General features: G+C 49.7%; 1 protein-coding gene across 2 annotated transcripts; it reads left to right on the top strand.

Annotated features, from left to right (window-relative positions):
- The first annotated feature begins 1039 nt into the window (after positions 1–1039).
- Positions 1040–8510, top strand: CCN3 (cellular communication network factor 3). 2 transcript variants are annotated; one of them, XM_006130775.4, is made up of 5 exons: positions 1067–1480; positions 1584–1809; positions 2495–2746; positions 5609–5817; positions 6638–8510. In XM_006130775.4, the coding sequence occupies exons 1-5, from the start codon at positions 1409–1411 to the stop codon at positions 6929–6931; spliced, it is 1053 nt and encodes a 350-aa protein (XP_006130837.2). In that variant the 5' UTR covers positions 1067–1408; the 3' UTR covers positions 6932–8510. The 2 variants fall into 2 exon arrangements, with proteins under 2 accessions (XP_075776301.1, XP_006130837.2); XM_075920186.1 differs by lacking the exon at positions 1584–1809 and having other exon boundaries at positions 1040–1583.
- The last annotated feature ends 12208 nt before the right edge of the window (positions 8511–20718 follow it).

The following is a 20718-nucleotide window of genomic DNA, read 5'->3' as shown; positions in this document are numbered from 1 at the left end:
GGCACACTTGTTCCCTTCATTGACCCGCAGATATTTTTTAAAGTCCTCTGCAGCATTGTGAAAGAAAGAACAGTATGTGTCACATACTAGTTATGTCACTTAATGCACTGTGAGAAAATGCTTACATACTACTATGTTGGGAGTAGTCTATCAGCTGAAACAGAACCGAAAACAGACAGAAAGAAGTCTAGATTCCCAGTAGAAAATACTGAACTCAGATAAGCAATAAAAAGTAATTTTCGCTTGATAAGTGGGTAACCATTAGGATTCTCACATTCCCAGTGGCCTTCCTAGGGCTGATCTGAGGAGCACTGCAGTGCTGCCACTTTTATCATGAGTCTCATCATAATAATAACTAGAAAAACTTAAAAAACAACGAATAAACTAGCAGCACCTTAAAGACTAACAAAACATATAGATGGTATCATCAGCTTTTGTGGGTACAACCCACATCTCTTCTACCCCTCTGAAGCTTTTGATAATAATTACTGTTTTGCTTAAAGTCCCAGCTCTTAGAATCAAGTGAATATATATTATGAATTCAGACTTCATTCCTAAGGAAACATGATTTGTGAACATTTGCAGTTAGCAACACTGTTCGCTATACCTGCCTCCTAATACTGACTTCTGAACTGGTGGTCTTAATGCTACTTCAGCAACTAGGCCAGCTTAGGGGAAACAGATCTTTTCAAATAACTCAGCCATAAACCTGTGGGCTAATTTGAACGAACTGCTTAGTCCTTCCTGAGTATATGCACATGCGATTTGTGCAGTAGGAAGTGCCAAGGTGACGATAGTCCTGGGAAGATTTATTTCATCTCTCCTTCCCCTCCCCGTCCCCCCCGCATCTGTCGGGGCGATTAGCATTGTTGGTTTTGTGTTGCTTCCTGAAATTGGGGGCAGGGAAATTCCCTTACACAACAGAACAGACCCGCGACTTCTGAAAGGGCTGGACCCTGACCGGAGAGGCAGGAAATCACTAACTCCCGGCGACTACTTCCAGGAGTTCTGTGGAACAGCTGGATTATTTGAGCATCTGGCTGCTTCAGAGCATTAATCTTTCGACTGGCGGCAGAGGAGCCCTGGCCTCCCAAGCAACTTCCCTCTCGCCCAGACACACGCTCCCCCTCCGTCTCTCCCCGCCCCTCCGTCAGCAGCCTCCGCGTTGTCCCCGCACACGCGCAGCCCCGCGCCGGGCCAAGCCCTGGACCCGCCGAAGGCCCGAGTCTGATGGGACCAGGGGCCCGCCACCAGACGACCCTGCAAGCGGGGATTGGCTCCCGCGACACGCCCCCGGCCCCAGGCTGCCCAATGGGAGGACGGGGATTCAGAGGCGCCCCATATAATGGGCTCCAAAGGGCTGGGCGCAGGGAGGTGACTGAGCAGAGCCGGGGGGACTCGCAGCAGCATGAGGCTGATGAGTGGCTGCGGCCGCAGGGGGCGCCTCCTCCTCCTTCTCCTCCTTCTGCTGCTGGGCGAGGCAAGGGCAGGGCAGGGGTCGGAGCTGCGGCGCCTCGTGGCGGGGCGCTGCGGGGGAAGAGCCGCAGGGCGCCCGCTGACTTGTTCTGTCTGTCTGCCCGCAGGTGAGTGGCCAGCTGCCGTCGTGCCCCCCGCAGTGCGGCGGCCTCCCGTGCCCGGCCGAGCCGCCCACCTGCGCCCCGGGAGTGCCCGCCCTGCTGGACGGCTGCGGCTGCTGCCTGGTGTGCGCCCGACAGCGCGGGGAGAGCTGCTCCGAGCGCCAGCCCTGCGACCAGGGCAGCGGCCTCTACTGCGACCGCAGCCCCGGGACCGGCCGGGGCATTTGCATGGGTGAGTGAGGCGGCGGGGGGGCAGGCGCTAGCTGCCACGGGGCCCTCTAGGGCATCGCAGCTGGAGCTGCTGCCACCTGCAGCCGCTGCGACGCCGGGCAGGGCTCGGCTGGGGGCTTCGGGGCTGGGAGCGCGCCAGGCACATCGGCTGGACTCTGCCCCGGGGTACTTCATGGGAGCAGAGCCCGGCGCTTTCCCGACCCCACGCGCAAATGAGGGGGGGGGGCGGAGATGGGCTTGGGGCCCCTAATGTGGAGCTCCTCACCGGGGGAGAAGCCCTGGGAAAATCTCTGCCCTGGCTTTCCATGTTTGCTTCCCCCCTCCAGGGAAAACTCTTCCTTCCTCCACCCCATGTATCTTTCTGCGACCTACCTTCCTGTATGCTGGCCATGTGAGCTGCCATGGCGCTGACAGTGCCTGCCTCAGGTCACAGCTTGGACATCTCTTCCCCTCCCTGGCATCGCAGGCATTTCACCGAGAAAGCATTGGGGCAGCAGGTGTGGCAGACAAAGTGAGCGCCCCTAATGTGCAAGCCCGGAGAAATCTCTTGCTTCAGAACCGCAGCATCTCATACCATCCTTGTGTTCTCTAGATCAGGGAGCATTGCTGTTGTTTCAGTGGAGCAAACAACGACTGCCTGTGTGTAGCCTGTCACAAAACTCTTTCCTTTTCCCTTTCTATACTAGTACTGGAAGGAGACAACTGTGTGTTTGATGGGGTTATTTATCAGAGTGGAGAGACATTCCAGCCCAGCTGTAAATACCAGTGTACCTGCAGAGATGGACAGATCGGGTGTGTGCCTCGCTGTAACCTTGATCTCCTGCTCCCTGGACCTGATTGCCCTTACCCAAGGAAAACTGAAGTCCCTGGAGAGTGCTGTGAGAAGTGGACTTGTGAACCTAAAGAGGAAGTGGCTTTGGGCAGTTTTGCTATGGCTGGTGAGCTATTAAGACTAACTAGTGAGGTCAAACTAGTTCTGTAATGACTGTGTATTGGAAATGCCCATTTGGTTATCAGAACTAGAACTCCGCTTCCAGTTCATTAAAGCCATTCAGAGTCACTAGTGATTATACAGAAAATAGGAAGAAAAGTGGAGCAGCAAAAGGTGCTTAAAACACCCCTGAAGGAAACAGATTCACAGCCATTTTTTAACTGTAATTAGCCTCTTAAAACAAAACCGGGGCCAAATCCTGGAAATACTCCTATCCTGGAACAACAATGCCTATCACTAGTCCTGTAATCACTACACCTACTGGTGTGTGCAGAGGTGGGGCCTGGCCTCAGAACTGATTTTATAATGACGGTGCTTAAGGGCCAGCCAAGAAGGGACCTCACTGTGCAAAAAGTAGCAAAAGGTACCTGCTCTGAAGAGCTTATATCTAAATAGACAAGGTAGAAACAGGATGGAGCAAAGAGTAGACACAAGCAGAGACACTGGACAGCTGTCTCTCTGAAGTCTTCTCCCAAGGCCAGGTGGAGGGAAACAGGAGGGGAAACCAACTATCTGGATCCTAGTGCCCCCATATGTACAGTCTTGCTGGTTTCTCCACATGACATGGCCAGGTCTACATGGACAGAGAAAATCGATGCAAAATATACAACTCTAACTGTGTGAATTTTGTAGCTGGAGTCGATGTACCTTGCACCAATTTTCTGGGGCAGCCCCACAGTGGGAGGTGACAGGAGAAAGGTTCCATCAACTTTCCTTACTCCTTGCAGAAGCAAGAAGTACCAGTGCTGATGGGGGCACCCTCAGCATTCGATTTCAAATCCTCCAGGATTGATCACCAGAGCGTCAATCATCCAGCAAGTGGAGACATGGCCTAAGTAACATCATATACCCATGGAAGTCACCGTGTTTATACTAGATGTTCATCCTGAAACTCCTGTCTGTTGCTAGTGGTAACAGTGGTGGAAGATCTAGTGTAGACATGGTGATTAAAATGGTACCAATTTCCAGCCCCTGTGTATGTTTGAGGTCCCACAGCTACAGCTGTTACCAGATTAGTGTAAACTACCAGTGTAGTTGCAGACGCTCAATGGGCCTGAAAGAACCGTCCCATTCCAAACACTCTGGCTAGGTCTACACTTCAATGTTAAATTGGGACAAGAAATGCAATATTCGTTATGCAAATTGAATCTCTTTTTCCGATTTTGCTTTTCTGAAATCTGGCACGTTACATGGCACCACATTTTGGAAAAAAGTGCTCTTTCAACACATCCCTTTTTCCTTGTAGAACGAGGTTTATAGGGATGGCGAAAAAGTGTCTGCTTTTTAAAAAAAAAAATCGAAAAAGCAGATCATTCTGATATCCCAGAAAAGCAATGTAGGCTAGACATAGCCTCTCATTCATCTTGTCACTTGATCTGGCAGTGAAACTGGAGAAGTCTTCAGCTCAGTTCTTGGGGAACCTGGGGAGCAATTTTCAGAAAAACCAAGTATTAGCTGGATTTTTTTAAAGCAGCAGCCATGTAATTCCACCCCCTCCTTTCTGGAATTATGAATGATTTTCCTTTTTAAAACTTTACAATGAACTCATATGTTTAAGTAATGTGAGCCTGTAAATCTAGCGGTAAAAGGTGGGAATTGGGGCCACTACACACCACTTTTCAGTGTGGCCTTGATCCAATCGCTTAACACTGTTGAACATCCTTTCACCCATTTAAAAAAGAAAACCATATTTACTGATTCTGGCCAGACCGGAATGTGGAGCTCTAATTACAGTTTAGAACATGCTTTGATGAAAGGTACCACACAATGTAAGTACAAAATATTGCCCTCATCCTACAAATCCTCACCATTGGATGTTTTTTGTGAGTGGCAGGTTGATGTGTGGACATTGGCAACTCTGGTCTAGGCTTCGCTTTCCCCCACCTTCCCTTTTGCTTGTGGAGATATTACTTAGAAGATCTCCAGGGTTTTTTGGAGCCTTACTTTGCAAGAGGATAGTGGAAGTGCTTCTAGCAAGTGTTCTATCAGTGATGCAGCCAATAGGTTTCTCCTGGGAACCAAGCCCTCTTGATTGGTTCAGGAAGTGGGTGTTCGAAGGTCACTTATACTCATTCTGAGTCTCTCCTTTGGTAAAAGAATGTTAGCCTTTACCAAGTAACCATAAAGCTGGAAATATTTGTTTTACAGCTTAACATATGCTGTGATGGTAGTACTGTGTCTTAACAATGATCGGTCTTAGCTAGTACTTTGACTGACATCACTCTTTAATAATTGACAAGATTGCTTTATTCTCCTAGCCATAAAATCATCTAACTTACTTTCACTGTTTACTACAGTTTAATAAAACATAAGGCTTGTCTTGAAATTATATCTCAGACCTAAATTTTTGGTGACTAATCTGACAAAGAATAACATGAAACTCTTGTAAGTCACATGTGACTTACAAATCAGCAATGAAATAATAATCACAGCTAGCAGGATGGGAAAGCTATCAGAGTGGACATGGAGAATGAAGTATTCTTCCCTGCAGTTTAGGGTTGGGATGCATGGGAAGGGCTTATGTACAGAAATGTATGTTCCTGACTGCACTAAGCAGTACCCATTTGGCAGCATCAGAGGCCTCTGGTGAGCACCTCTGAAACATCTAAATGACAAATCTCTAGTACTAAAAAGCACTCCAATAATCAGCTTTAAAGTTACTAAGTCTATTTCAAAGTCATAGGTTTACAGACTGTCACTTAATTAAAAAAAGTGTTAGCTATTTAATGAAGTGGGTGGAGTTGTAATGGACTCTTACAGGAAGCAAAGACACTTCTTGTAATGGAATATTCGGGGGTTTTATTTCCAGCATTTAGAAAAGAAGCAACTCTTGGCATTGATGTCTCTGACTCAAGTTCGAACTGTATTGAGCAGACAACAGAGTGGAGCGCGTGTTCCAAAAGCTGTGGAATGGGCTTTTCCACCCGCATTACAAACAGGAATCATCAGTGTGAGATGGTGAAACAGACACGACTCTGCATGGTGCGACCTTGTGAGAGTGAACAGCTAACTGATAAGGTATGGTCCCAAGCACTTGCTAGAGTGAGTTCTTTATTACCCTAACTTCTCCTCCTTTTTCAAATACAAAATATTTCAAGTGCATTAAACAGACCCTCAAGCAACAGTTTGCGTAGCCCTATCCATTGCAGAAGTTTTACCTGTTAACAGTGTTCTGGCAGCTGTATGTTTTGTAAGATTTATTGTGGCTAATACCTGAGTTTACTGTTTTGGTTTCTAAACATCCTGGTGTGACTTCAGTAGTGTTACACGAGGGTTTCATTTGGACAAGGGGTTTGGATTTTTCTTAGTTGTCAACAATGGGCCTTACCACAGAATAAGTAGAGATTGACTTGTGCAGTACACTAATTCAAGGGGATGGGCCACATCTCTCATAGATGAGAATGGCAATTAGTGGTGGATTAGCCACTGGATCAATGAGGCCCATGCCATGGCGTTCTGGAAAAATGGGCACCCCTACTGCATCTGTCCAGTGCTGCTGCCAGATAGTGGGGCAAGCCCCCGTGACCTGACCCATTCCCTGGCAGGAGCAGGTCGGAAAGGAGAGAAGGACTGCAGCGGGAAGGGATGGGGATGGCTCCTATTTGCTCTGGCACAGGGCCCTATAAAACTCTAATCCACCTCTGATAGTAATATCTCCATTGAAATAACTGGAGTCTTACTGCTGTAGCACCAGTGACGAGACCAGAAATAGGCCCAAGGCTTCTAAAACCCACAATAAACCTGCATGTCTCTAACTTTCTTCTGTTTTTCAGTCAGTTGTTAGTATACTCAACTGCCTGTCTGACATACATTTAATGACCCTTTATATTTTCTTTAGAAGGGGAAAAAGTGTGTCCGAACAAAGAAGTCACTGAAAGCTGTTCACTTCGAGTACAAGAACTGCACCAGTATCCAGGCATATAAACCCCGCTACTGTGGGCTTTGCATTGATGGAAGATGCTGCACTCCACACAACACGAAGACAATTCAGGTTGAGTTCCAGTGTCCCCAAAGCAAAGTCCTCAAAAAGCCAATGATGCTGATCACTACCTGTGTCTGTCATAACAACTGTCCTCAGGACAATATTTTCTTCCAGCTGTTAGAGCCCATGTTCAGTGAAGTAAAAACATAAAACACTTAAACCAGGTTACTTTTTTTAAAAATTTAAAATGTAGGAATAGTTTCTATGATACACTCATCTCATCATGGGTTAAGTAATATAGAATAGATAATATATGTAATATCCCGCCTCTTTCTAAACTCATATAATTTCCTCCTACATTCACATAACACATGTTATGCGTTAGGGGAGGAAAAATATTATTTCCCTAACTTGAGAGAAAGTTCAGTTTCATGGAATTTAGTTTCATCTTTTGTAAAGAGTAAGCGAATGACCAATTTCTCTCCTTGGGAAAATTTGGCGTTGACCTCAGTGGCAACAGGACAAGTGCCTTTTATCATGCATTTATTAAAAAATCCTCTTCCTGTTTATGCAAAGCATCCATGGTCTTGACCTCTCAATTTGCATTATGTACTAGCCCTGTTTCTACATAACATTTAATTGCAATAAGAACTATTTTTTATTAAAAAGCACATAGTATTTTTGATGCCATGTGCAGAGAAAGGGTGGCTTAGCTAACTCTTTTTACTGAGGCTCAAGTGCAACATCTAGCTCCAAGAATGCTAGAAAATAGGTATGACACACACAAGATAGATGAGAGACTTCAGTAATCTGCAGATACTTAAAGGCTTCACAAGCTGCCCAATCCAAATCCTACTGAAGTTGACCATGTAATAGTACTTAGCTCTCACAGTACCCTTCAAGGAGGGTCAGTATTCTACCTGTATCTTTACAGATGGGGAAACTGACGCATGGGGCAGTGAAGTGACTTGCCCAGTGTAAGGATGTTAAATAGAGGTTATCTGGCTAATCGTGTAGTCGATACAATTTGTACTGACTACACAATGAGTCAATAAGGACCCCTTATTGGTCAATAAGGACCCTTGAGCAGTCCTGGCTCATGGAGCCACCCATGCTACTGCTCTGCATTTTAAATGTAGTAAGAGCCCCTGGGCTTGTGCCAAGTCCAGCAGCCCCTGTTCACAGCCAGCCCTGGCCACCACAAACAGGCTGCTCTGCAAGCAGCGCCTGTTCATGGCAGCAGTGGGCCCTACCCACGGGTGGTTGGGGGCAGCTCCTTGCTGGGACCCCTGCAGACAGGGGCTGCTGCCAGAGCAACTTCTGCCCATGGCAAGACTCAGCCCGCCGCAGGCAGCCTCCCCTATTAGAGGCAGTGGGGATGGGCAGGCAACTCCATGGAGAAGGTGCTAGGGGGAACTGGCTTTTAAGCCAGCTCCCCCCAGCACCATCTCCTGTTCCCCCCTCCTCCCGCGTCCTGCCTCTCAGACAGAGGCAGTGGAGGGTAGGGGCGGAAGCAAGTCGACTACCTGATAAGCATCCCTCGCCCAGTGTCACCTAGTGGTCAAGCCATGAAAACAATCATGGCTGAATACTATCCAGTTCTCTAGCTGCTAAGCAACACTGCTTCCCAAATGTTATTAGAGTATTAGGCTGCAAACGTAAAAGGCTTGTAAATTACATTAAAGTGTTACTCTTTCTATATGTAACACGATATATGTAAATAGAAACTGTATATATTGTAATGTTTCTGTAAATGTTTAAGCACTGAGTAAATAATACTGAGCTGAGACTTTTTCTTAGTTATTTTTGTTGCTTTCTTAGTTATTCTTTGTTATTATCAAATTTTCATAACAGGAAAAAGCTAAAAGTTACCATTAAAATCTGTTTGGTACACCTCTAAATCCTAAGTCTGCTTCAGGGGTCTAAAACTCATCACCCACGGGTTATGCATTTTTGCAATCCATCTCAGGAGTCCCTGAAGCCTAGGAGCTCTGTACTAGGGGTATTAAGTAATGGTCAACTAGTTAATTGAATAGTTGATAGAATTTCCATCAATTAGTCAACTACCACCGCTGCAGCTCTGCATTTTAAATATAGTAAGAGCCACTGGGTGCTTACTACATTTAAATTGCAGAGCTGCAGTGAAGTTGGCTCCCAGGGCCAGTGCGAACCGGGACTGAGCAGTCCTGGCTTGCACCAGCTCAGGACCGCTGCAGTCTCTCCCTTACCTGATACAGAAGCAGCGGGGGTGGGAGGGTGAGTAATCACTCAACTACCTGATACGCCTATTCTTATTGGGTAATTGACTACTCACTCACATCCCTAGTCTGTAAAGGAACCTGTTCTCCAAGCCCCACCACTTTCTGCAACCTTTCCCCTCCACCCATTGCACACATTTCCTCAAGGGACACATCAGTGGGGATTACCTGTTGCAGGAGCCCAACCCCCTGCTGCCATCCCATGTCAGGCCCCACCTGTGAAAAGTCTCAGGCCATAAATGGCCCGCGGGCCATGAGTTTGACTCCTGCTCTATTACCTAACAGTGAGTAATTTTTGAGCAGGGAGGTTCCTAGGATAACTTCCACTTCACTTCTGCAGTTTGACAAAGTTTCTTCCCTCCTCTCACTTCTGAATCAAATGTATTTTATTTGGACCCTCTTCTTTGGTGGGGGTGAGGGGGAGCTTGGCTCTTGGGGCATCATACCTCCTTGAATTTGCTTTCCCTTCACTCTTCATTAGTTTGTTCTTTCTGACAAATACTTCCTTGTGGTTTTGAGCCCAGTCTGCCAAAGCTTGCAAGCAAAGCATGGAACACTTATGTGCTCCAGGAATGGAAGCTGGCATTGTTTGTTCCAAATCTGTCTGCACAACGGCAATGAACCAATTTAACTATATAAAATAGATTTAGTTAAACCAGTGCAATTTGTGTTTGTGCAGTCCTAAAGTCAAATCCTCATGACCCCATTTCTTGGCAAATGTTGGTAGTAATGGAAATCTTGCACTGGATACACACATGTTCCTTCCTCAGTAGTGGTGGCTTGCCATCATATTGTTGTGTCCTTACCTGCCGAATGCTACAACCAGGGTGGCAGCAGAAATTGCAAGCCAACACCCAGACAGTTTGGATGGGACAGCCCAACTCCAGCTGCCTGAGCCACAAAGCAGTAATGTGGGTGAGATAATGGTCTTTTATTGGACCAACCTTTGAAAGAGGCAAACTTTTGAGCTACATTGAGCTCTTGAAGGAAAAAGGTCTCACCTACTTTCTATCTCTAATAGAGTGGGACCAACATGGTTAGCAGGGCCATCCCTACTGATAGGCAGAACACATAGCTGCATAGGGTGCCAAGAAATTTGGGGCACCAAATTGCCCCAAATTTCATGGTGCCCTATGCAGCTATGTGCTGCCTATCGGCTCCAGCCACCTCCAACCGCAGCCACCTGCCCCAGCTCAGCACTAGGCCGCCTTCCCACTGCCCCATTCCCGCCTCTGGTGCTCAGCACTTACCCCCTACTCACCAGGCAGAGGCAGGTGGTCCTTGTGGGCTGGAGGACTGAGCAGGAATAGTCTCACATCAGGTGGCTGGAGAGAAGTGGCACTTTCCCCTTAAAAGTGCTGCTTCTCTCCAGTCGGCTGCATGGTCACCTGCTGCTCCTTTGGCCTGTGCCTCCCTACCAGCCCTGTTCCAGGTTGCCAACTCTCCTGGACCAGATGTCACTACAGTAAATGGCATCTGGCCCCTCTGGTCCAGAAGGGTTGGCAATCCCATTCCTTCACAGTTTCAGCCTTTCACTCCCTCTGCCCCTGGGGCTACTGGTGCGGGGCTTTTTTAGGGCATCAGTCCAGATGGCTAAAGTTGCACTGAGCCCTGGAGGACACTTTGAAGTAATTATTTCCTTGTTGATTTAGGCAGTGAGAAAAAAAATCTTGGTTTTGTCCTAAAATCACCAAACCCAGGGACAACCTCACACACTGCCATTATCAATAATACCCTCCAAATGCTGCAATAATAATTTTGTCCACCAAAGAGCAATAGACGCATACACACTATGTCCTCCTCAGTCTCTTCCTATCACTGCCAGTCACTTACATCCAGCCCATATGCCTGGGCTGCTTTCTGCAGCTCCCAGTGGTCAGGAACAGTGAACTGCAACCACTGGGAGCTGCAAGCGGCCATACCTGCAAGCAGGCAGTTAAATAAAGCATCTGCAGCCCACCAGCCACTAACCCTGGTGACTCATGTCTGGCCAGGGGGCAGCTATTGCCCACCCATAATCAAGACCCTAATCTAGAACTCTGGGAGGCCAAACCAGCAGCTGGGTCCAAGAACCAGTCCCTGCAGGAAACATTCATTCATGGTTCTTCATTATATCTATCTGCGCGCGCACACACACAAATGAGGAATCTATTGGAAGTTTCATCTTTTATTTCAATGGGAGCAAGATTTGGGCACTATAAAGTGAAATATTAGTTTGGCTTTAGATGTGTTTTGTCTTAGAAAACCATTGGGCCCATAACCTTGAGAAGGCCAAAGTATTTTCCTTATTGAATTCAACTAAGGGTGTATCTAAATCAGGTGGGCCTCAAGCTTTTTTTGCTGCCTCCTCCCCTTGAAAATATTTTAGGCTGTTATGATTATCCCTTCTCCCCCAAAAATGATGGCAAATTACTGCTCATCATTACCGGAGCATTGAATGAAGCGTGTAATCATTATCCCTGCAGTCAAAGGCTCCGAAGCCTCTCAGAAAGTGTAAAGCAACAGCTTTCCAGAATAAATATGTGGACATTTAATGCATTTTGGGGGGAAAAAATAGTCAACTGCATACAGTTTGGGGAGCAGGAAGCCTTTTTCTGTGAGTGTGGAAATAATCATAACCTTTGTTAATCTGCTGCAGTAATTATAACTTTGTGGTTTTATACTCAAGTATCAGACAAGTAGCTGGACACACAAAGTGAAGAGTGCTGATGTTTTGGTAGGGGTACTATATATCTAGGTTTTCCTGGACATGACCTATTTGTGGTCCTTCAATCTCTATCCAGGAGGATATTTGGAATATCCTGAGCATCTGTGATCACTTCCATGGAAGATGTGGGAAATGGTCCACCAAGAACTACTGACCATGTTGGGCCCCCAGGTTGTAGAGGAATCCCCTAGGCTATGTCTACAGAAGGCCACCTTCCAGGAGCTCTATGCCTGGCTTGTCTCTGCCCTGCAACGCCAGGACACCTGCTTGCGGACTGCCATTCCCCTGGAGAAGCGCTTCTCTATTGCTCTATGGAGGCTGGCCAACCCCAACAGCTACCGCTCCGTGGGGCATCAGTTTGGAGTCTACTGATGGGGAGGTCTACTGTCCGGGCCGTCTTGATCGAAGTAAGTTGCTCTTGGGGGACAGTCCAGGGGGCGGGGGCAGGCAGATAAGGGGGATGGTCAGGACAGGTCAAAGGGAATGGGGGATGGGGTGGGAGTGGTAGAAGCCTGCCTGGCCTCACCCTGCGGTCTGGGGGGGGTTGCCTGAGGGGAGGGCTCTCAGGGTCTGGGAGGGGAGGAGAGGGGTGGGGGAGCACCTCTCAGCAGCTCACACAACTCCTCTAATGTCCTCTTATGTGTGTTTGCATTTGTCCCCATCTGCAGGTGGTGACGACCATCAGTTTGGAGCTGCTTCATAGGACTCTCCGCCTCAGAGCCCTGCCCACCATCTTTTTGCAGGGCTGGGTTTTCCAAATTGCAGTGGAGCACTCGATGGGACTCTTAGCCCGATCCGTGCACCACCCCGTCGAGCAGCACAGTACTTTAACCGAAAGGGCTACTTTTCCATGGTGCTGCAGGCCCTTGTCGACCACAGGGGACAATTCACAGACATCTGTGTTGGGTGGTCAGGCCAGGCACACAATGCCCACATATTCTGGAACTCCTACCTGTACCGCAGGCTGCAGGCTGGGACATTTTTCCCAGAGAGGAACTGTGCAGTAGGGCATGTACAGATGCCTACGTGTATCCTGGCTGACGCGGCCTACCCCCTTATGCCCTGGCTCATGAAGCCCTACACTGGCCACATGGATGTAAGCAGGGAACTGTTTAACTCCCACCTGGATCGGGCTCGCTTCCAGGTGGAGTGCGCCTTTTGCCGGCTGAAGGGAAGATTTAGATGCCTGCTCACTCGGCTGGACATGGGGGAACACAATATCCCCAATGTGGTTGCAGCATGCTGTGTGCTGCACAACCTGGTGGAGAGAAAAGGGGAGGCCTTCCTCCCTGCATGGGGGACATGGGACATGTGGAGGGGGGACACTTTGAGCAGCCCCAGACAGTTGCATCCGGCAAGCCCACCAGCTGGGGAGCAATTCTCCCATGGAGGCTAATAATGTTCCCCAGGGCCTTCCAAATGTGGGATTGCCCCATACTCCTGGTGCCTTCCTCCCCAAAACCCCTCCCGGCCCCACATTCACACATTGGACTCATTCATCACACACTTAGAACAGAGCCAGGTGTTGGTGAAAACATTTGTACAGTTTATTGCACTGTTGCTTTTTTGAAAAACTAAAATATAAAACTCTTATGTTAAAAAAAATAAACTCTTTGTAAACAAAATAAAGTGCTTCCCTCAGTGACTCTCACAGGTAGGAAGAGGGAATGTCAACCTGGAAGGAGGGAGGGAGGCCCAGGGCTGAGGGGGCTGCCTGGAGGAAGAGCCCCTGGCACTTTGGCTGCAGAAGCCTTCTCGCACATGGCTGCACGTGTGGGGTGGGACAGAAGGGCGCTAGTAGGTGGGGCTGTACCTGGGGTCTGGGATGGCACAGGCTGGGGAGGGGGCAGGGGCTGGGGGGGGGCAAGTTGAGTAGGAGGAGCAGGACCAGGCAAAGGACTGGGGAAGGCCATGGCCTCACGGATCACAGCACAAATATCAGTGCTCTGTTGGGCAAATTCCTTCAGCAAGCACCTGCGCCACTCGGCCTCTGCCTCCATCCTCCTGTCCATTGAGTCCTGCATCCCTCGCAGGACCGAGATGTGCTGGCGTACCAGGTCTAAATAGGTGCGCCAGTGCCAACGGGTTTCACTGCAGCCATCTGGGTGGTGGGGCAGGTGTGGCACCCCCCTCCTGATCAGCTGGTCCGGCAGTGGAGGACAAGAGGGAAAAGTCATCAGCCATGTATGCTCACACTTTCCCTGAGAGGGCACGCCCTCCTTCTCAGCAGGCAGTGCCTGTCCTAGGGTCAGAGGATGCTCATGCGCGTCTCAGTAAGGCATGGTGTGCCCTGGCCACCATCCTGCCCTTCCACACACACACACACACACACACATCCCATAGCCAAGCAGCATAGACAAATGGCCATGGTTGGGGTTCCTGCAGAATGCTGACAGATCTGCAGCTGTGAGGCAAACCCAGCAACCCCAACTCATGCCTGCACCTGGCATCACTGCCTGCCAGGAGCAGGTGGTGCCCAGCAGTCATGCGGGTGCAGGGGTAGGATGGCCCTCCCTGAGGGTGGCCATGGGTGTGTCCCCCTTCCCCCCAGGCTATGACCAGCATGACATGTCACAGCACTGCACCATCCACTTAGCTCCTGCCTGCCCTGCCCTGTGTGTGTTGGACCCTCACAGCACTCACCTGATATTCCCTCCCCGGTGTCCAAAGTTGCCTAGGAGGCCTCCTGCATCTGGGCATTTGGCTCCTGGGTGCTCCGGGTTCTGTCCTCCTCCTCCTTCTCTTGGAGCTCTGGGTCGTCTGGCTGGAGTTGCGGCCACTGCTACACAGGGGTCTCCAGGGCAGACTCCACAAGCCGCTCAGGAGACAAGGGTTTCCCTGCCCCCTGGATCCTGTCCAGGTCCTCGTAGTATGCACAGGAGTATGGCCTTTCCCTGGAGTGGGAGCTGTGCTTATGGGCCCTGACGTACCCCTGCCTTAGCTCCTTCATCTTGGCCCTGACCTGCAGTGCCATGCGGGGGTGGTGGCCTTTCCTGGCCAGGCTGTCAGCCATTCTGACATATATGTCCACGTTCCTGGGCCTCGACTGTGGTAGCTGAAGAGCCTCCTCCTCAGCCCACAGCTCCAGGAAGGCTCTGATCTCAGGCCCTGACCAGGGGTGTGCCCGGTGTTTTGTGCCCTTGGATTTCTGGGGGGGGATGTGTCCCTGGAATGGCCAGGGGGGTTTTGGGGGGCTTGTCCCTGCAACATGGCTCCGACTTGCCTTACTGGAAAAAGCTGCACAGTCGGGGTCCTGTCTGGAGCTGGCTTGATGCCAGAATGCTGATTCTGGGTGCCTGTGCCTTTTAAAGGTGGCTGTAGGCAGGAACAATAGAGTTGAAAGCAGTGGCAGGAGTGTCCACCAGGCCTTCTTCCTGGAGGCCTTTACTGTCGATGTAAATTCTCCCCTGCGTCCACACTTACCTTCTGTCGGCAGAACTCTGTTGACAAAGGCGTTATTCCTCATAGAATGAGGTTTACCGGCATCAACAAAACTGCTGAGTTCTGTCAACGTTATGTCGACAGAACTCAGCGGCAGTGTAGATGCAGGTATAGTTTTGTCGACAGAAGTCTGTAGTCTAGACACACCCTGTCTTGCCCAGATCAGAAGGCAGACCTGCTTCCAGCAGAGGGGCAGAAAGAAGGGCAGCAATAACACTCCCAGCTTTTATGTGGAGGATTCTGCTCCCAGGACTTCACTCCCCCGCCGCTGTGCCTGGGGTTTTGGCCCTGGTTGCCAACTGCTGGTCCTGGTCCCGAGCCACTGGCCCTGTGTCCAAGGCCCCGTGCACAGTTCTACTCCTGGGTCCATGCTCAGGGCTCTGCTCTTGGGGCTGTGGCCCCCAAACCCATGCTCCCCTCCTCTATAGTAGCCCCATGCCTAGAGCCCCACTCCAAGGACTCTGCTTCCAGGTCCCTTTACCTGTCTCCATTCCTGGGGCTACACTCCTGGGGCCCCGCTCCCAGCCCTCCCAGTGCCACGGCACTGTTCTCAGGGTCTCAGCTGCCGGGCCTACAGCTGGGGTTTCCCTCCTGCTCACCACCAGCCTCAGCTCCCTTCGATCTGTCTGGGTCCCTCCTGCCAGAGACACATCCCTGCTCCAGCTCTCGAGATCAGAGAAGGGGGAGGGAGAGCATCAGGAGGCACGAGGTAAAAATACAAACTGCTGTCAGCACTCGCACCATTAAAAGTGTTCCAGTGCCACTCTATGTGTGAGTTATTCAAGTATGAGATGTGAGGCTGGAAACATACAAACCCAGTGAAGTAACCAAACAATGTTAATGCTCCAGGACCCAGGCATAAGGTTGGAGGGGAGGATGATTGGGTTAGAGCAGGGGGGAGGAGGGAGCAGGAATCCCGGTACTGCATGCCTGCTCCAACTTCTCAGGAAGCATGCGACTGTCGCGGGGAGCCGAGGACGAGCACGCACTTCCTGAGAGTTGGAGCTGGCATGCAGTCCCAGGACTCACAAACACACACACACACACACACACTCTCTCTCTCACTCAGCACAGGCAGGCAGCAGAGGGAAGGAAGTCCCTGGCTGAGCAACAGACCTGGTGTTTCAGGAAGCATACCAGCTGTTTATGGGAGAGGAAGGGAGAAAATGGGAGGGGAGGGGACGAGCAGCCCACGAGCTTCCTGACACCCGGGATCCCCAGATACTGGCCGAGCTGTCCCTGTCCCCTCCCCCTGGCCAGACCTGGCCAGCACCCTGTCCCCTGCCCCAGCATCCACCAGTACCCTGCCCCAGCACTCTGTCCCCTGACCGCACCAGCACAGTTGGGGCCATATTAGTGAGGCTTGGGTTTTTTTGGAGGGGTTGTGTTTTTGCATCTCACTTCTATGGCCCCGGCTGACTTTTCTGTGGGTCAGTGATCCCTGACTCAAAACAAGTTCCCCGCCCCTCTCATAAATAAAGACAATGCTGAAACCTTTTGTGTTTGACATAATATTTTATTTAAAAATGAAGCCTGGACAACAAGCCCCCAATTGGGGTCAAGCCTCCATCTGGCCACAGCATCATAACACTCCTGAACACCCCCGCCCCCGAATCTGAGCCTATCATACACTGGAACCCCCTGTCCTGAGCCTCTCACAGCCAAACTCCTGCATCCCCCCACATCCCCAGTCTTCTGCCACAACACTCCTGCACCATCCACACACTGCAAATCTGTGTCCTGAGCCCATCATACTCCCAGCCTCCCTGCCCTGAGCCCCTCATGCACCCCAGCCCAAACGCCTGCACCCTCATAGCTACAAGCCTGTGGCTTGCTCAGCACCACAACCCTCAAACACTGTCCAGCTTGGAGCCCCTTCCCTGGGATGGTGTATCAGCACCTATTTTCCCCTGGTGCCGGTGGGTTTTTTGTTTGTTTGTTTGTTTGGCTCAACAACTTTCCCTCCCGGTATGTGGCTTTTTGCACACTTGTCCACTGCTTTCATGGGCAAAACCCACTTCTTCAGATGAGCTTGAGCTATTTCACTTCATTTTATATATAGGGGTTTAAACAGAATGGCCAGATGCCATAGCAAACTATGGAGAAGAGAGACATCTAGTGGCAATAAATGAAGTTATGTGGAAATTACAATTTATGAGTGTAAGTCTGAGACTATAAGTAAAGGGTGCTCAACATCTGGCTGGATTAGACCTTTAGATAATTTGAATGATAGTAATTCCATCATTATTTGTTGGAATGGCATTACCAAGAAGTCATTCTTTTCCTCTACTCTGCAAGGATTAGACCTGAGCTGGAATATTGTGTCCACGTCTGAGCACCATATTTCAGGAAAGGTGTGGAGAAATTGGAAAAGGTCCAGAGAAGTGCAAAAAAATTATTAAAGGTCTAGAAATCCTTACTTTTGAGGAAAGATGGAAAGAATTGGGTTTGTTTAGTTTAGCAAGGAGAAAACTGAGAAGGGACATGATAGCAGCTTTCAAGTATCTTAAAGGGTATTATAAGGAGGAGGAAGAAAAAATATTCTCCTTAACCTCTGATGGTAGGAGAAGAAGCAATGGGCTTAAATTGCAGAAAGGGAAGTTTAGGTTGGACATTAGGAAAAACTTCCTAACTGTCAGGGTGGTTAAGCACTGGAATAAATTGCCTATGGAGGTTGTGGAATCTCTATCATTGGAGATATTTAAGAGTAGGTTGGATAGACATCTGTCATGGATGATCTAGCTGGTGCTTGGTCCTGTCATGAAGTCAGGGGACTGGATTTGATGACTTCTAGAGGTTCCCTCCAGTTCTAGTATTTTATAATAAGATGCCTTGATAGCTGTCCTTTTTAAAAAGTATTTCAAATTATTACTAACATGATGGTAGCACCTGGGGACCTCAACCAAGACTGAAGGCTCCATTGTGGTAGGTGTGGTTGATTCACATAGTGAGAAATAGTTCTTGCCTCCAAAGAGTCTTAAAATATAATCTAAGGGTATGTCTAGACTACACGCCTTTTTCAACAGAGGCTTTTTTGAAAGATACTTTCAAAAAAGCCTCTTTTGAAAAAGAGTGTCTAGATTGCACTAAGCAGATCGAAAAAAATGATCCACTTTTTCGAAAAAGAGTGTCCAGACTGCCCGGACGCTCTGTCAAAAAAAGGGCACCTGGAAGCACTTCTGCCAGGGCATGGGGATAGCCTGCCTTTACTTCCAAGTCCTGCAGCATGCTCTTTGCAGAGAGGTGTGCTAAAAGGGACCCCTGAACAGCCGTTGCTCTGCTCCTGTGACTGGCTTGCCTACCTCCTAGAGGGACAGCAAAGCTTCTGCAGTGCTTGCTTTGAGTGCCTTGCTTTGTGGGACACCACAGCATTGTGTTTCCTGGTTGGTTTTTGCACTTTGAATTGTTTTTTGCCATGGAGCTGGAGCTGCCCCTGGGCAGGCGATAGCCCCACTCTGTAGTGCTTCAAGTTCTGCTGCAACTCCGTGAGACATTCATGATCAGGGCTCGACAATTAGGTCAATCTACTCACCTGTGTGCCTGGCTTGCCCCTGCCCTACAACGCCATCCCCCGGGTCGCTACTTCCCTGTGGAAGCTGGCCACCCCGACAGCTACCACTCCGTGGGATATCAGTTTGGCGTGGGGAGGTCTACTGTTGGGGCTGTCTTGATAGAGGTAAGTCACTCTCTGGTGACAGTCCATGGCAGAGGGGGCGATAAGGGGGATGGTCAGGACATGGTAGAAGGAATGGGGGATGGGGTGGGAGTGGTAAAAGCCCTCTTGGCCTCACCCTGCCATGGTGTAGGGGAGGGACGGTTGCCTGAAGGTGGGCTCTTGCGGTCTGGGAGGGTAGATGTGGGGGACCACTTCTCAGCAGCTCAGGCAACTTTTCTAATTTCTTGTTACGTGTGTTTCTATTTGTCCCTTTCTGCAGGTGGTGACGGCCATCAATTTGGAGCTGCTTCACAGGACTGTCCGCCTCGGAGACCTGGATACCATAGTTGCTGGATTTGTGGGGCTAGGATTTCCGAACTGCGGTGAAGCACTTGATGGGACTCACATCCTGATCCACACACCACCCCATCGAGCAGCCCAGTACATTAACAGAAAGGGCTACTTTTCCATGGTGCTGCAAGCCCTGGTCGACCACTGGAGACAATTCACAGACATTTTTGTCGGGTGGTCGGGATGGGCACATGATGCCTGGATCTTCCGGAACTCGTACCTGTACCACAGGCTGCAGGCTGGGACATTCTTTCCAGAGTTCAACTTTCCAGTCGGGGACGTGCAGTTGCCTATGTGCATCGTGGCCGACGTGGCATACCCCCCTTATGCCCTGGCTCATGAAGCTGTTCACTGGACACCTGGATGTGAGCAGGGAACCATTTAACTCCCACCTGAACCGGGCTCGCCTGCAGGTAGAATGCACCTTTGGGAGGCTGAAGAGCAGGTTTAGATGCCTGCTCACTCACCTGGACATGGGGGGAATGCAACATCCCCAAGGCGGTTGCTGCCTGTTATGTGCTGCACAATCTGGTGGAGAGAAAAGAGGAAGTCCTCCTCCCAGAGTGGGGGACACCGGTTGATGTGGGGAGGGGGCAGTTTGAGCAGCCCCAGACAGCTGCCATCTGCCAAGCCCACCAGTAGGGATTCCGAATTCGGGAGGCCCTGAGGGAGGGTATGTCTACACTACAGCGCTAATTCGAACTAACTTAGTTCGAATTAGTTAATTCGAACTAAGCTAATTCGAACTAATGGATCCAGACTAAAAAACTAGTTCGAATAAGCATGTCCACAATAAGTGGACCCTGAATTGGGGTTAAGGATGGCCAAAAGCAGTGCCACACCTCCTGACCGCTGTTAACCATGCCCCTGATCCCCGACCCTCATTAGCCATGCCCCCTGAATCCCATTAGCCAGGCCTCTGGAGGTAACATGCTTGGGGCAAGATGGACTTTTCCCACTATCCTCCTATCAACAGGGATTAGTTTGGCTCCCACCAAACCCTCCTCATGCAACTATCCTGCAATTGTATTAACCCACTGTGTGTGACATTAACTCAGGGGCAGAGAGGCTGCGGGAAGTGTTCCCTCTAAGGCTATGTCTACACTCGTGGCTTCTTGCACAAGTACAGCCATTCTTGCACAAGAACCTGCAGAGCATCCACACCTCCCTTCCTTGCTCAAGGAAATGTACAGTATGGCATGGTAAGAGAGGGCATCTTGCACAAGAGCTACACTCTTTTCTAACAGTGTAAGCTCTTGCGCAAGAGGGCAGCGTGGATGCTCAGCAGGGATTTCTTGCTCAAGAAACCCCTATGGCTAATATGGCCATCGGAGCTTTCTTGCGCAAAAAAGCATCCACAGCTCGCACATGGCAGTGTTGATGTGTTCTTGCGCAAGACTTCTTGTCTTGCACAAGAAGCCGCCAATGTAGACATAGCCTAAGACAGTGTTTCCCAATTGGTGCTCCGGAGAACCCTGGGTTCTGCGAAGAGCCGGCACTTCCCCGTCCCCCCTGTTAAAGAGACAGGACTTTTTTTTTTTTTTTTTTGCTCAACGAAATGCGGCAGGGTCCTTTTTTTTTAAGG

The sequence above is a fragment of the Pelodiscus sinensis genome, chromosome 2 (assembly GCF_049634645.1).
Source record: "Pelodiscus sinensis isolate JC-2024 chromosome 2, ASM4963464v1, whole genome shotgun sequence".
In the NCBI taxonomy this organism is placed as follows: domain Eukaryota; kingdom Metazoa; phylum Chordata; order Testudines; family Trionychidae; genus Pelodiscus; species Pelodiscus sinensis.
This window is presented reverse-complemented; position numbering and strand designations above follow the sequence as displayed.

Coding starts and splice junctions, on each gene's coding strand:
- CCN3 (XM_006130775.4), top strand. CDS start 1,409: ATGAGGCTGATGAGTGGCTGCGGCCGCAGGGGGCGCCTCCTCCTCCTT. Junction 1,481..1,583: donor TCCTTCTGCTGCTGGGCGAG/GCAAGGGCAGGG, acceptor GTCTGCCCGCAG/GTGAGTGGCCAGCTGCCGTC. Junction 5,818..6,637: donor GTGAACAGCTAACTGATAAG/GTATGGTCCCAA, acceptor TATTTTCTTTAG/AAGGGGAAAAAGTGTGTCCG.